General features: G+C 38.7%; 1 protein-coding gene across 4 annotated transcripts in view; it reads right to left on the bottom strand.

The window, feature by feature from the left end:
- Positions 1-15,018, bottom strand: part of ACSL3 (acyl-CoA synthetase long chain family member 3) — a 79,514-nt gene that overhangs the window by 32,086 nt on the left and 32,410 nt on the right. For 3 of the 4 annotated variants that reach the window (XM_006170399.3, XM_006170398.3, XM_006170400.3), the window contains exon 3: positions 5,585-6,001. In XM_006170399.3, the coding sequence (XP_006170461.1) occupies positions 5,585-5,962 (378 nt within the window). In that variant the 5' untranslated portion in view covers positions 5,963-6,001. Of the gene's footprint in view, positions 1-5,584; positions 6,002-15,018 lie in introns of those variants that run through there. The other variant, XM_027769048.1, reaches the window with a different exon arrangement.

Below are 15,018 nucleotides of genomic sequence, written 5' to 3'. Positions count from 1 at the left end.
TCTCTCTCTCTCTCTCTCTCTCTCTCTCTCTCTCTCTCTCATTCTGTCCCTCTCTGGTCAAATTTAAATAAACAAATGAATAAATAATAAATTTAAAAAGTTAAATAAAATAATTTTTTTTAAAAAAAAAAAGTACAAGTTGCTCAAAATGATGGGACTGGCTTATGAACCCACGCAAATTCAATCCAGAGTTTAATTACTAAATCACAATGCTTTAACTGTAGTACAGAAAGAAGGCAGTAAGTCAGCCTGACTAGCAATTGCAAAGATCATTTTAACTGCTGTGTGTGAATGCATTACTAGAGAGGAAAGAGTAGAAGAACCTGCTTAATTAAATTAAAGGGGGGGGATTAAGGAGGGGATGGATAGCTATAGGGGAAATAAATGAGACTCCTGGTTTTTTGGCTTGAGCAATTTGGTACTCTATGGTGCTTTTAACAAGTAAGACAACAGAGAGAGGAGCAAGTTTGGAAGGGTAAACCAAAAGAGTAAGAACAAACCACAAATCCTGACCAAAAGGATGACCATCATTTGTTATATAAATTATAATGTAAATGTCCTTGTATGTAAAAATGTAAATATTATACACATAAGCAAACAAGGTAAAAAATGAGACTGTGGAGTAAGAAATAACACAAAAGTAGATATTAAGAAAGAAGAGAGGACCCAGCCACAGAGGCATAGGCAGTGGGGTGGACGCTGCTGTGTATTGGAGTTGGCCACCTGGGAGGCCTGGGTTCAGAGGACAGATAGACAGAACACACCGAGTGTACCTGTACACCCCGTGGTGCTGGCTGGCTGGGACGCTGGGGGAAGGAATACAGTGAGGCAAGACCCTGATAAGGGTATCTGTCTGTCTATCGCTCTCACCAAAGAAAACAATTTTTTTTTTAAGGAAAAGAAAGTTAAGTCAATTGGAAAAGACAGAAATGAGTAATTGGATTACTTTCTGGATCAATTTAGAAGGACTTGCATAATCAAATCTTCTCTCGATACTACAATTACAAACCCCCTCCCTTTTTTGGGTAGCTTTTGCCACAGGGTGGACACCCTCGCCAGAGACAAAGTGAGAAATCACTCCCCAAGGGGAATAGCTACACTGCAATCCCTCCTCCTCCTCCATTTTCCTCTAAGGATTTTGGGCTGACATGCACACATGCTCAGCCTGATTTTCAGGCCACCGGGTCCAGAACTTGAACCGCAAACAGCCATATGAGATCCAGCCACCTTAACCACCGCGCCACTTGCTAGTCCCATAATTCCTCTGTTCTCTTCCCTGTGCAGAGTATAAAATATAAAAGAAAAAGAATTAAAAGTGTTCCTGAGAGTTAGCTCACACAGTATTTGAGCCAGTCGTATGCTCTTTTCTGTTTACTTTTCTTTGTAACTTAATTCTATTGCAGTTACACATGTATTTTAAAGTTGTTGGGAAATCTATTTCCAACTGGTCTATTTCTGCTGGTCTTCACTTCAGGAAACATTGGTGCAATGTATCTGCTACTAGGAAGGCCTGACTCTGAAGATCCTGATACCTATTTCCAAGTCTAAACTCTGCTACAGAGTTTTACAAAACCACATGAAACCTTGAAAAGATTTCCCACATCATAACGCTTTGCCAGCCTTGCCCCAGGCCTCTGTCTCTATCTGTATCCCAGAGAGCACTGTCCTGCCTGGGCACAGGGCAGAATCATCTCCATGGCTTTAAGGCAGCCTGTTAGAGTAAGTCGGATACAAAGCTTCCAAGGCATTTATGTGAAATCAAGTTTGCATATCTTTGCTTTGGCCATCTCAGATAAACTCTCTGGTTAATGCCCAAAAGTCTAACCCCCAGACAGGGAAAGACTTTAGATATGACTACATCACTAGCTTTCTTTCTCAACTGAAGATTGTCTTTAAAGGTAGAAACTATTCAATGCAGATACACTTCATCAAAAACATGTTTTCTTATCCCCTTCCCTCCTTCCACCAGTTAGGAGGCACTGGACAGAAGTCAGCTGTAAAAAGCCTCTTTTCCAGTATCTTACTGCAGCAGATGCTGCCAGTGTTGCAATAATAGGGGTGAAACAAGCAACCCAAAGTGCGAGTAGGAGGAAGAGCCTGGCCTGTTTAACATGCAGTGTTATACTCACTCTCCAGTTTGCAGGCTGTCGTCACAGCTGCAATACTGGATCTGCAGAAACTATAGTCTCAGCTGACCAGGGCACTCCACATTCCCTTCTTCAGAAAGGCCAACAGAAAACATATATATGCTTCATTTACTATATACATTATATACATATATATACCTTATAAATCATTGAAAAGTAATTTTATTTTCCCAATGAGCTTCCTTCACTGAAAAACGTATTTTCATAGTCGAGTGTACACACAGTTTTCTGTACGAAGTTTGATGAATCACAGATGTTAATTTGATGCCAAATGCTAACAGTAGGCAGATTTTATGACATACAGAAATACAAAAACCTCCTTTACTACATAAAAACTTCATAATAATGTACGATGGACAGAAAAAGTTGCTGGTTATGCCCAGCCAGGGTGGAATGCATTGCTAAACAGTGCTCTGCAGGCTGGGGCCAGATGGGAGGCTGGGGTTCCTAGTCCAACTTTAAGGCCAGGCACATGCCTGTAATCCCAGCAAATCAGGAGGCAGGACAGCAAGCTGGAGACTGGCCTGCAGCAAAGCGACTGGCCTGCAGCTCTGTCTAAACAGAAATGGCTGTGGTGATACGTGCTTGGGGTCCCAGCTGGGAAGCCCAGGAAGGATAAGAGAAGACCACGTCTGAAAATAAAAGTTGCTGACTAAAAAGTTTGTCTCACCTTCTGACTTTTCTATTTAAGCTCAAATATTTAATGCTTTGTTGAATAATCAATGACAACAGAGGCACCATACCATAGTCAAGAGAAGCAGAAATGAACCTCATACACTTACCATGTACACTTACCACACAAGCTAGCATGTACACACACACACACACACACACACACCTTCTCAAACACATGGGATGGGCAGATTTCTTTGTGTCCACTGCATTCCTTGTGTACACTGTTATCTGGTCACATTTAGGAAACGACTAAGAGATCTAGAACTGCATTCTGTCCTATTATGATGATACATAAATTAAGAAATTCCACATACACCAAAGCTTTCCTCCTTTTTACATAACTAGTTTGGAAACTAGTTTGGTGCTGTAAGTACTTAATGATAACTGAAAGTGCTAGCCACATAAAATGCATTATCCATGTCTGATATTGGAGAAAGATGAAGTTTCCATGAAATAGGACTTCTCTTATATATGCTTAGACTGAAAGTTAGAATCTTTGAATTCACATTCAAAGCCTATCAGATTAAGGGACAAAAACGAGTATTTTTAAAATATGCTACAAGAAGCATATTTTTAAAATATGCTAAAAGGCAGCAGAAAATGAAAATATTTAGCATGTAAAAATGTAGTGTTTTAAGTACTTTCATAATTATCAGATTTCTCAGCAACAGACTGAGACATATGTATCATAAAAAAGAAGCACCAACTAAATATGACAAAAGTAGATTTCAGTATGATAAAATATTTTGCAAATTATAATCTATAGGTTAAAGAAAAATAAATATGCTTAACTATATGGCTTCAATGTCTAGAAATGCACTATTAACTATAATTAACTTATGTTAAGTAAGTTAAAAGATTCAATTGTTTCTAAGTCATCTGAAGAAAGAGGGAATATGCCTCAAAAGTAGGGTGACACGATAGCAGGCGGCATGGTGGGTAAGGCACTGGGCTCCCACACTCCCATGTGGCTGAGTGTGGTCTGAGTCTGGACCTGCTGGCTTGTATGCTGTCTCTGTCTCTGTCTCTCTCTCTGGTAAGCGCACCTACAACAAATTCAAAGAAAAAAATAATAATAAATAATTTTTTAAAACAAAAAAAAAAGTAGTGTAACTTTATAAAAATTAAGGTACTTCTGAGATGATAAGGGAATGTTTTGCTGGTACTGCCAGTACAAAGGGTATAACTCAGGACTATGCCAGGCAAAACAGATATATGGTCACTCCCGATGTGTGGAAATTTACAGATTCTGTTGTTAAGATGTTTTTGTTATTTAGAAATTATTGACATTTCCTTTATATTTAGAGGGAAATGACGTACAGAATTCATATTGTTAAGTGGCTAAATTAATGAGCCATTAAAAAGGTGATGCAATAGCTTCCTGGACTTCCAGGCACAGGTGGAGCTCCAAGTTTTTCATTCCAGAGTTGTGATTATTCGGATTCAGTTCCAAGACTGGAAGGGTTGCCTCATAACTTAAGAAAAAAGGCAGTTTGGGGTCAGGATTTAGATGGAATTGGATAAGAGAGAGAAAGCTTGCCTACAAAAATAATAAACCTAAAACCTAGTAAAATAGCAACCAACTACAAATTATCATGCTGCCTCTAAAACAAAATCTTCATATTTACATTCCAGGGCTTCAAGAACTCGTAAGAAAGTCATGTATCCCAAATTTATATGGCATTTTCTTGCCATTCTGTACCTGCACTCTTCACAGTATAACACTACTACTACACAGTATAACTACTACCATATTAATGATATAGGTCTTTGTGACTGAATTTCCCCCCTGAATTCTCAAGATAATAGTAATGTAATAATAAAAGTTACAGCATTGACACTAGGTGCCACAAACTGTGCTAAGCACATTACCTAAGTATCTAATTCGTACATACACTCTCTCTCTCTCTCTCTTCCTGTCTCTGCAAGTTGTGATTAGTTGAGAAGTCTGAGTTCCAGAGCCAGGGAAGCCTGGGTTCTAGCCCCACATCACCACTAGATAGCTGTACTCTCCTTGGATAAGCTATCTAACTTATCTGTGTCTCAATGTTGTCATCTGTAAAGGAAAGATAGTATCATTATTATAACCTCTTGTTAGTCTTAAATAAGTTGATACATGTAAAGTTCTTAAGTGTCAGCAATAATCATGATCTTCAATTACAGATGAAGAAACTGAGGCAAATTTGTTAATTAACTTTTCCAAGGCTTTAAGCGAGTGAATAGCAAAGCCAAGACTTAAACCTATAGTATGGGTCAGGAATCCAAGGTCTTAACCACTATTCCACACTATTCACACCGTCTCTAAGGGCAACTTATCCTCTGTTTCATATCAATGATGGCAGTTTCCTCTATATCTGTAAAAAGAAATTTTTAAAACCATGCAATTGCCACAACCAAAGTACTAACACATTGAGCATCCATTGCAACCCACAGAAGGTCACATCCCAAAACCTAGTGTTTAATGGCAACGAAAGTATGTTGCATACTCAAAACATCTTCAACATTTCATTCCAAGTCTGGTAGACATCCAGGTTCGGAGAGCTCTACACCAGTAAGCATTTTCAATGTCTTCTAAAAATTCAGAACCAGTCAGTCTACTAAGCACAGAAAGAAGACTAAAACATAGTCTAATTCCCTTCCTCCACTTTCTCCTGCAACATCAGTAAATTCCAACAGAAGCAAGCTGGGCTTGTCCCTTGCGACCATTTCCAAGAGTACACTTTACTCAGAAAAAAGTCAAAGGCAATGAAATATCATCTTACCTTTTTAAAAATTTTTCCATTTGGTTGTACTTCATCTTCCTCATTTAAAATTTCACGTGTTCCCAAGAGTCTTTTGTCCTTAAATTTGTTTTTTGCATACATAAAAACTTTATCTAGTGTATCACATCCAGGGTATAACACTGAAGCCAAACTATCCAAACTATTAACAGATCGGTATGCAGACTCAGGTTTTGAATTTACAGGCTTTGCTTTAATTTGGTTTGATTTTTCTTGTCTTGACTCAGATAAAAAATAAAATGGAATGTATGTTAAAATAGTATATAGTGATATTATAAAATGTATGAGATATAAAAGAATGGGGTTGATGGTCTGTTTTAGCTTCATGCTGGATGGTTTTGAAGATACGTGGTTATTCATGAGTGCTCAAAAAGTAAATTAGCAGGATTCAGCAAGAATCTGAAAGGAAAAAGAAAAGTCATTAGCTGAAAATCATTTTAATTTTAAGAAAAAAGCCTTCATATTAGATAGGCAAGTGACAACTGTTTTTTTCTTCCATCAGGCTAGTGCCCTGTCCTCCTGCAATGTCTTAGCATTTCTTAAGAGACACATTTGTACCTCATCTAATAACAATGGAATTACAAACAACATTTCTACATCATCCTGCAAACAGGTGGTTTTTCCCAGCTAACCCCAAGTATCCATAAACATTTCCAGTAGTAAAAAGAAAACAAGCCAGAAGAGAGAAGACAAATAAAAAATAGAGACCAACAGTTGGCTTGCTTCCTGTTCTTTAGCACCTCAATGAACTAGTCATGGCCTAGTACTTTGCAGATATGCCCACTCCCCTTCCTGGTGGTCCTAGCAGCTTGGCTAAACAATCAGGGCATCCTTCCTCCATAAGCACCATTCTCACTACAGGTGGCAAAGGCATCTGAAATCAGCAAACACAGGAACTCTCTTTCCTATAGTAGTTCCAGGTATTTTTCAATTTAGGAAAATTAAATTATGAGGCAAGAGGGCAATAAATGCTGGTCACTCTATGTACTTTGTATTCCTCGGATTTATCGAAAATCCACTGTGTGTCAGATGTTATTTTTAAGTACTGAGAACATAACCGAACGAAACGGCCTAAGTCCCTGTTCTCACTGAACCTACGTAATCACTCGGAGATAGACAAGTAAATACATGCATGTTTGTAAGTATGTATGTGTGTTACGTATGTCAGATGGTAATGAACACTAACAGGAAAAATAACCCAGGTAAGAGAAACAGTAACTGTGGCACGAGCTATTACAGGGGTAGTCAGAAAAAGCCTCTGGCAAGTGCTATCTAAACAGACTTACAAGAAGAGAGGACACCGTGTGTCCATCTGGAGAGAAGAGCACTCCAGGCAGAGGAAACAGCCACAGCCCTGGTGCCATAGGTGGTAATGGCAGCATTCTTCGGTGGTGAACCTGCACTTCAGTTTGAGAACTGTTGCTATTTTAACATTGAGTCTTCCGATGTGCACAGGGAATTTTTTTATTTTTTTAGGCCTTTGTAATATCTTTAAACAATGTTTTGTAGTTTTCAGAGTATAAATTTTGTATTTCTGGTTATATATTTCTGATGGTATTATAAATATAATTATTTTCTCAACTTCATCTTCTGATTATTTATTGCTAGCATATAAAAATACAATTGATTTTTCTATATTCATCTTTAAAGGTATAAGCCTTTAATCTAGTCACAACATTTCTGACAGCAAACTTATGGGTCTTCTATACCAAGCAATTCTCTGGACACTGAGTATCCTACAATTTAAATGTATCTATCTGGAGTTAGTACAAATCTTGAGCTCTTTTCCACATGACTACACACACACACACACACACACACACACACACACTCTCTCTCTCTCTCTCTCTCTTCAGATCCCAATCACAAGTAGTGGATTCCCCTATTAGCTCCACAATAGCAACAAGTAAAAATGTAGAGCAAAGGAACATTTAACAGAGAACCAGAAAACAGACATCTGAGAAGAAACCCCCTTGATTCAGGGCAAGGATCAAAAACTGGTCTCAAACACAACCCTTACAGGCCCAGCTTGGTGGCACAGTCAGCTTAACACTCCAGGGGTACACCAGGTACACCATTCAAGGCCCCAAGAAGCCAGAGGGCAAGGAAAAGGGGACCATGGAGTAATGAAACCTTGCTGAGGGCATTTCTGTTTCTCTTTAGTATACACAAGTGTGCTGTCATGCATAAAACACACACACACACAAACACACACACACACACACAGCCCCTACGAAGAGGGTCTAATTTAATTGGATCACAACATGGAGCAATTAAGGCCCAGAGCTTTGTCCAAAATAATAAAGCAATCAGCCAGCACTCAATAATTAACTGCCAAATGTGAAACCAACAGAAGCAGAAGCTTAACAAGGAAGGAGATCAGGAGAAAATACAGTTGAAGAGAATCCTGCTAAAACTACTGCCATCCCTCAAGGTGGATACCCCAAGACGACTGGATGCCCAAGGTTATTCCCTCTGAGGAGCAGCATTCAGCAAGTACACAATGCAGAATTAATAAATCTCAGTCAAACAGTCCTCAAGTCACTAAATAAATTTAAAATAAAAAGCAAATACCACAAAAAGAATAAGTCCTAAAAAGGAGAGAGGAGATCAGTATTCAGACTTACTAATAAACTATTATCTTGGGCCCAGCAGATGGAGTAGCAGTTATGTCACTGGATTCCTACATGGCCAACTGTAAATGGAGTCTCAGACACTGGCTTGAAAATCACACCAGGAGCAGGTGCATACGTGCCCAAGATCCCAGGAGAAGAAGGGATTGCAGAGTGGCTATCCCCCCCAGGGGATGATTTCTCACTTTCCCTCTTAGTCAGTCAGTCAGTCAGTCTGTCTGTCTGTCTGTCTCTCTCTCTCTCTCTGGTGAGCGCACACACCCTAATACAAAAACCTCTAAAATATATCTCTAAAACGTCCAGTTTACAACACAGGAGTAAAAGCCATAGCAAATAAACAAGAAAGTATGACACACAGAGAAAGAGGAAAATAGGCAGCAGAAACTGTCCTTGAGAGGGCCCAGTTGTCAGACTTCATAGACAAGACATTAAAGTGACTAGTATGACTATGTTCAAAAAAAAAAAGAAAAAAGAAAAAAACTAAACTACAGGAACCCATGCTTCAAAAATTAAAAATCCAACTCTCAATTTTACAAGGTAAAGAACATCTATCTACAAATTTGCTCATGCCCAGCTAGTGAGAAGCCAAGATTCCAGGCTCTATTCTCTATTCCTATCTATTTTCTTTGGCAATGTACTATATGCCCCAGAGATTAGTCCACAGAAATTTGGATTTGCCCTGAAAGTCAGGGGGAGCCACTGAAGGCTATATAAGAAAATGGCACAATATGGGACCAGTAGATGGAGAAATGGTTACATTGTTGGACTCCTATGTACTTGACCAAGGTTTAAGTCCTGGACCTGGTAGCTTAAAACACACGCTGGACACGTGTGTGTTCATGCCCAAGTGTGGAGAGCAGCCAATTTGAAAACATGTGATTAAAACATATGGCCTGAAGACACAGGCAGATATGCGCTTTTGTAAGCTACTCTAGCATGGCCATTGAGAAACATTTACATCAGTACCTGCCTGTGTCTTCAGGCCACATGTTTTAATCACATGTTTTCAGATTGGCTGCTCTCCACACCCAAGATCCCAAGAGAATAGAGGAGAAGAGATTACAACGTGGCCATACCTCCTGGGGGTCATTTCTCATTTTCTGTTTCTCTGTCTCGCTGGCAAGACACCCTATAGCAAAAATCTCTCTAATATAAACAAATAAATAACAAAAATGGCACAATGTGAAAAAAAAAAAAAAGGTCTTGCTACTTCTAGGACATCAGAGGAGCAAAGAATAAATGAATACTAATAACCCGAGAGGATAACATTATCTAAGTACTATCTCTGAAACTTAATTTTCATGGTTTTATCTTGAACCTAAATAATATTATGATTTAAAATACTATATTGAGAAAGAAAAAGAGGATAAAGCTGTGGAACACAAGGGCCATTTAAGTTTTAAAGGTCTCAGTAAAATACAGACTTAAAGTATACACCAGAGACATTGGTTAAGCAGTACACCCACCAGAGTGTACCAAAGGCATGTTTTAGTATACAGAAAACAAACTGTGATGCTGCAAAAGGATTATAGATTTACAATTTGACCCCTACCCTCTCTTCATCCCAGAGTTCATGATGTAAAGAATAAGGGAGAACCAATCAGTTGCCTACATTATTTTAAAAGACCAATGTAAGTTCTTGACAAACAACTTGTAACCTCCTCTTTTCTCGCCCACCTACTTATATAAACTAGCCTTCTTGGCTACCATGTTCATCTGTGTGACTCATCCCAAGCCCTGGCTTAAGTAAGTCACTTTTATTTCACTTAAAATGCTTCAGTCTTCTTTCTAAGGTGATAATATTCATAGCTGATATGACTGTTTATCAAAATCCTATAAAGAATCAACTAAAAAGATATTTCAGCAAGGTTATGATACAAATTTGTGCTACAGTATTTATTTGGTCTTTACCCTGGGTTCCTGGTGCGGTACCCCACCGTCTCAATTACTGATGCATCAGAATAAGTTTTGAAATCAAAATTTACAAGTCTCTAACTTTGTTCTTTTTCAAGATTGTTTTGGCAGTTTTGGGTACTTTGAATTTCAATGTGAATATTATGATCAGCTTACCTACTTCTGACTAAAGGCCAGCTGAGATTTCAATAAGGAATATGTTGAACCTGTACTTAATCTGTATGAAGTTGTTATTTTGAATGTCATTGTATTTCAATTTGAGGACTGTTACTTAGCCTTCTGATGGGAACGGGGGATTTTTTATTTGTTTGTTTAGGTCTTCACTAAAATCTTTTAACAATGTGTTATAGTTTTCAGAATACAAATTTTGTATCTCTGGTTATGTAAGTATTATATCTGATGATATTATAAGTATAATTGTTTTTCTGAATTTCATTTTCTGATTATTTACTGTTAATACATAAAAATAAAACTGATTTTTTCCATTCCACTCTATTTGTCTATTCCTTTTCTAATACCTTAAAACTCCAAGTACAGGTACCAGCAGCTGGTGTAATGGCTATGTCGCTGGACTCTCATAGTCGACCACGGTTCGAGTCCCAGACCCAGTGGCTTAAACTCACGCCGGGCGAGATTGTGGCATGGCCATCCCCCCCGGGGGGTGATTTCTTGCTTTCTGTCTCTTTGTCTCTCTCTGTCTTTCTGGCAAGCGCACTTACCCTATAGCAAAAACCTCTCCAAAAAAAAAAAATATCCAAGTACAGCTGATTTAGGATAGCAATTCCCAGGTGTGATCCGGGATCAATCTCAACAGAATTATTGGGTCATCAGGAAAGTCATGACACATTTTTTTGAACAGAAAAACACGTCATCACTTTCCTCAAGACCTAATACCTCAGTGGTTACTTAAAATAAAGATTCCACAGACAGGCCCACTCCAATATCAATGAATTAAAAGTTCTAGTGCTGGAACCAGCAGGTGGCATAATGGTTATGTCACTGGATTCCCACATAGTCGACCGCAGTTTGAGTCCCAGAGCTGATGACTTAAACTCAGGCTGGGCATGTGTGTACGCATGCCCAAGATCCTAGGAGAAGAATGCGGGAAAAGAGATTATAGTGTGGCCATTCCCCCTAAGGGGGTGATTTTTCATTTTCCCTCTCACTGTCTGTCTGTTTCTCTCTGGTGAGCACATGTGCCCTCTTGCAAAACTCTTCTTTAAAAAGACAAAAAAAAAAAAAAAAAGTCTAGTGGCAGAATCATTTTTAAGCAGCAAACAAGTTTTTTATGTGCACTAATACTTGAGAGCTACAGTTTTAAATATCTGGTAAGATCTTCACTGCCCATATTTTTCAAAGTTTTCTTGTCAAGTCTTATAGATTTATTCTTCTACATAAATTTTAAAGATTTAGTGTTTCTGTATGGTACAACATTTTAAAAGCTCCAAGAAAACCAAGAATCAAAAAAAAAAAAAGTGTAATAACAACAACATATACAAAGACCTCTATAAATTAAGAGTCAAAGAACACAAGGAAACCTGGGAAAAGGTATATGGAAGCCAAATTTTGAAAAAATTATAATTAAAAAGAAATGCAGATGACTAATACAAGCGTGACAATGTGTGTTCCTTAACACGTAACCAAGATTTAAATAAAGTCATATCAATCTTCATCTGGAGTCCACCAAAGTAAGTAATCTGGTAGTTATTTTTTTAAAAAAAATATATCCTTTACAATCCCACATTTAGAACTTTATTCTACAGCAAAGTACATGTATAATACTAAGCATGTATGATGGCTGCACACAGTGTAAGTGTACTCGGCACCACTAACCTGTACACTTAAAGCTGACTGCAAAGCAGGTTGGCCCCACAGCGTACTGGTTAAGGGGAGCCAGTTCTTACACCACTACTGTGGTTCAAATTTCAGCCCCAGTGACTTGGAAACCACAAGTGTATTTGTGCGTGTTCCCCAAATTCTGATGAGGTGACTAAATGGCCATGTCACACTGGGGGATGCTCACTCACAAATGTGCATCCTCTAGCAATAATTTATTTTATAAAGAAGAGAGTTATACCCTTGAATACAGATGGGGAGCAGTACTCAAGAGGAAGAGATTGGTCTTTGATAGGAACAAGGACAGAGATGAATATGGACAGGTAGAAGCAGAATCAGGAGTTTGTAGAAGATTTTCTCCTGGATTATTCTATTTTCTTAACGCAGTAAGAAGTATAATTACTGGCTGAGAGGGAAACATAAAGGAAGGCATTCGAAAACTAAAGAGAAAGAAAATACAAGATAGTCATCTAGGTAAATGGGTGAACAAATGCAGTACAGAAACTGGAGGACCACCTGGCACTTGAAAGGACCCACAGTAGCAGGCATGGGTGTAAAGTAGCGTAATCAAGCTATATGTTTTCCAGCCCAGTTCAGCTGGTGGCATAAATGTGAAACAGGCAGGACTGAATTAAGAAGACCATTTTTGTTTTGTTTTGTTTTGGGTTTGGTTTGTTTGTCTGTTTTTTTAAAAGAATTATTTATTACCATTATTTTTCAATTTGACCAAAAAGAGACACAGAGAGAGAAAAAGGGAGGAAGTGAGAAGACAAGCCACCAAGTCTGGGACTCAAACTGTGGTCAGTCATGTGGGAGTCCAGCTCCCTTAACCACTATGCCACCTGACGGCCCTGTTTTGTGTGTGTGTGTTTTAATTATTTAATTTTATTTATTTTTTTAAAATTTGCTATAGGGCATGTATGCTCATGAGAGAGAGAGAGAGTGAGAAGGAGAGAGAAATTGAGAAAGCAAGCCACCAGGACTCAAACCATAGTCAGCCATGTGGGAGTCTAGTATCCTAACCACCACACACCCCCTGATGGCCCTGACCAAATGAGATTTTGCCAGGTCAAACTGCAGAACAACACTGGGGAGGTGAAGGCGAAATGACAAGGAAATTGAAACTATTATCAAGGGAGGGATTATTACTAATCAGGGAGTATTAGGTTGACGGAAGGAAGCAAAGTAAGAAATAGGAAGGCAAGGGTTTGTCAACTGGTGATGGGATAAATAAACTAGATCCTGGACAAGGCATAATAATGGGCTATGGAACTGTTGGACTGAGGTACTAAAAAGGAATAAGCTAGAATCATAAGAGGTGATAGTCTGAGCATTCTCAGGAACTGAACTGTGGAAGGCATGAAATTGGGTTTGTGTCAAAGTCTAGATTATGATCACAAAGAAGGGGATAGCAAAGGCAGACTGGAGTATGAGATCAGTCGGTGACATAAAGTCAAGGAACTAAAAGATATGGTATGGCAGGGATATTGAAATTACTAAGGATCTTGGAAATTGTGGTACTAGAGTCACAGGAAGCCTGGTATTCAACTATTTAAGGAACTAGATTGGGGATAGTATTGATTATAACAAGAAGGGGTAGTGGGTGGTATTCTCTGATGGCAAAGTTTGGAAGCTACAGCAGTATTTGTTTTAGTGGCAAAAATAAATAAATTTAAAAAACTGGAAAATGATCGAAAGATCCATTAATCAAAGAATGGCTAAAGAACTTATCAAAAACTACTTTATATGTACATGCTTTGACCTGAAGGGCCTTCTATAATACCTCGCTAATTCTTTGTGTACATGTATATGTTGGGAGGGGGTGGGGGGAGACAACCATTATGCAATACAGCATGGAAATTCCTCAAAAAATTTAAAAACAGAATTACCATATGACCCAGCAATCCACTATTGGCTATATCCAAAGGAAATGAAATCAGTATGCAAAAAGCTATCAGCACTCCCATATTATTGCCACATTATTCACAACAGTCAAGCCATGGAGTCAACCTATGAGCTCATCAAAAAGAAAATGGGTAACATGGTGTGTATACACACACCACTCATTAGGAAGGGAAGAATCTGAGACCAGCAGTTAGCATAATGGCTATGTCACTGGACTCCCATGTAGTCAACCGCGGTTCGAGTCCCAGACCTGGTGGCTTAAACTCACTCCAGGCACGTGTGCGTGCATGCCCAAGATCCTGAGAGGAGAATGGAGGAGAAGGGATTGAGGCGTGGCCATCCCCCCTGGGGGGTGATTTCTCACTTTCTATCTCTCTGTCTTGGTCTTTCTGGCGAGCACACGTACCCTATAGCAAAAACCTCTCCAAAAAAAGAAAACAAAACAAAAAAAGAACAAAATGTCAACTACACTATGCTCTCAGAAAATAGCAAGATGAGGGCCAGCAGGTGGTGTCGTGGTTCAAGCACTGGACATTCCCACATGGCTGACCAAGGTTCAAGTCCTGGACCTGGTGGCTTGCTTTCTCACTTTCCCTCTCTTTCTGTGTCTCTCTCTGGTCAAATTAAAATAAATGAATAAATAAATAAAATAAACCTTAAAAAAAAAAAAAGAAAATAGCAAGATGAAAGTTTAACAGCATTTAGAGAAAATGATCTATTATTAATTGTACAATGATAGGTTAATGAACAACAGCTAGTTCAAACAATAGAATGTGTTGTTTCGATGTTCTATTCTGTGTCAATTGAACTAAATCAAAACTTTTTTTTACATTTTTGTTTGTTTGTTTGTTTTGTTATAGGGGCAAACATGTTCCCTAGAGAGGGGGAAAAGTGGGAAATTACCCTCCAAGGTGGGTAGCCATGCCACAGTCCCATCTCTTCTCAGGATTTTGGGCACGGGCAGCATGTTTTCAAGTTACTGGGTCAGGGGTCCAGCTGCCTTAACCTCCTGGCCACCTGCTGACACCCCCCCATCTTATATCATTTTAATTAGTAACTGTTTTAAATCATAATGATCAAGTTTAAGAGATGTTCTTCCTGTGTGATCTCCTTTATATGAAAGAAACA

The sequence above is a fragment of the Tupaia chinensis genome, unplaced genomic scaffold (assembly GCF_000334495.1).
Source record: "Tupaia chinensis unplaced genomic scaffold, TupChi_1.0 Scaffold148296_1, whole genome shotgun sequence".
In the NCBI taxonomy this organism is placed as follows: Eukaryota; Metazoa; Chordata; class Mammalia; order Scandentia; family Tupaiidae; genus Tupaia; species Tupaia belangeri.
The sequence above is the reverse complement of the archived record's forward strand: the minus strand, read 5'-3'. Positions and strand labels throughout refer to the sequence as shown.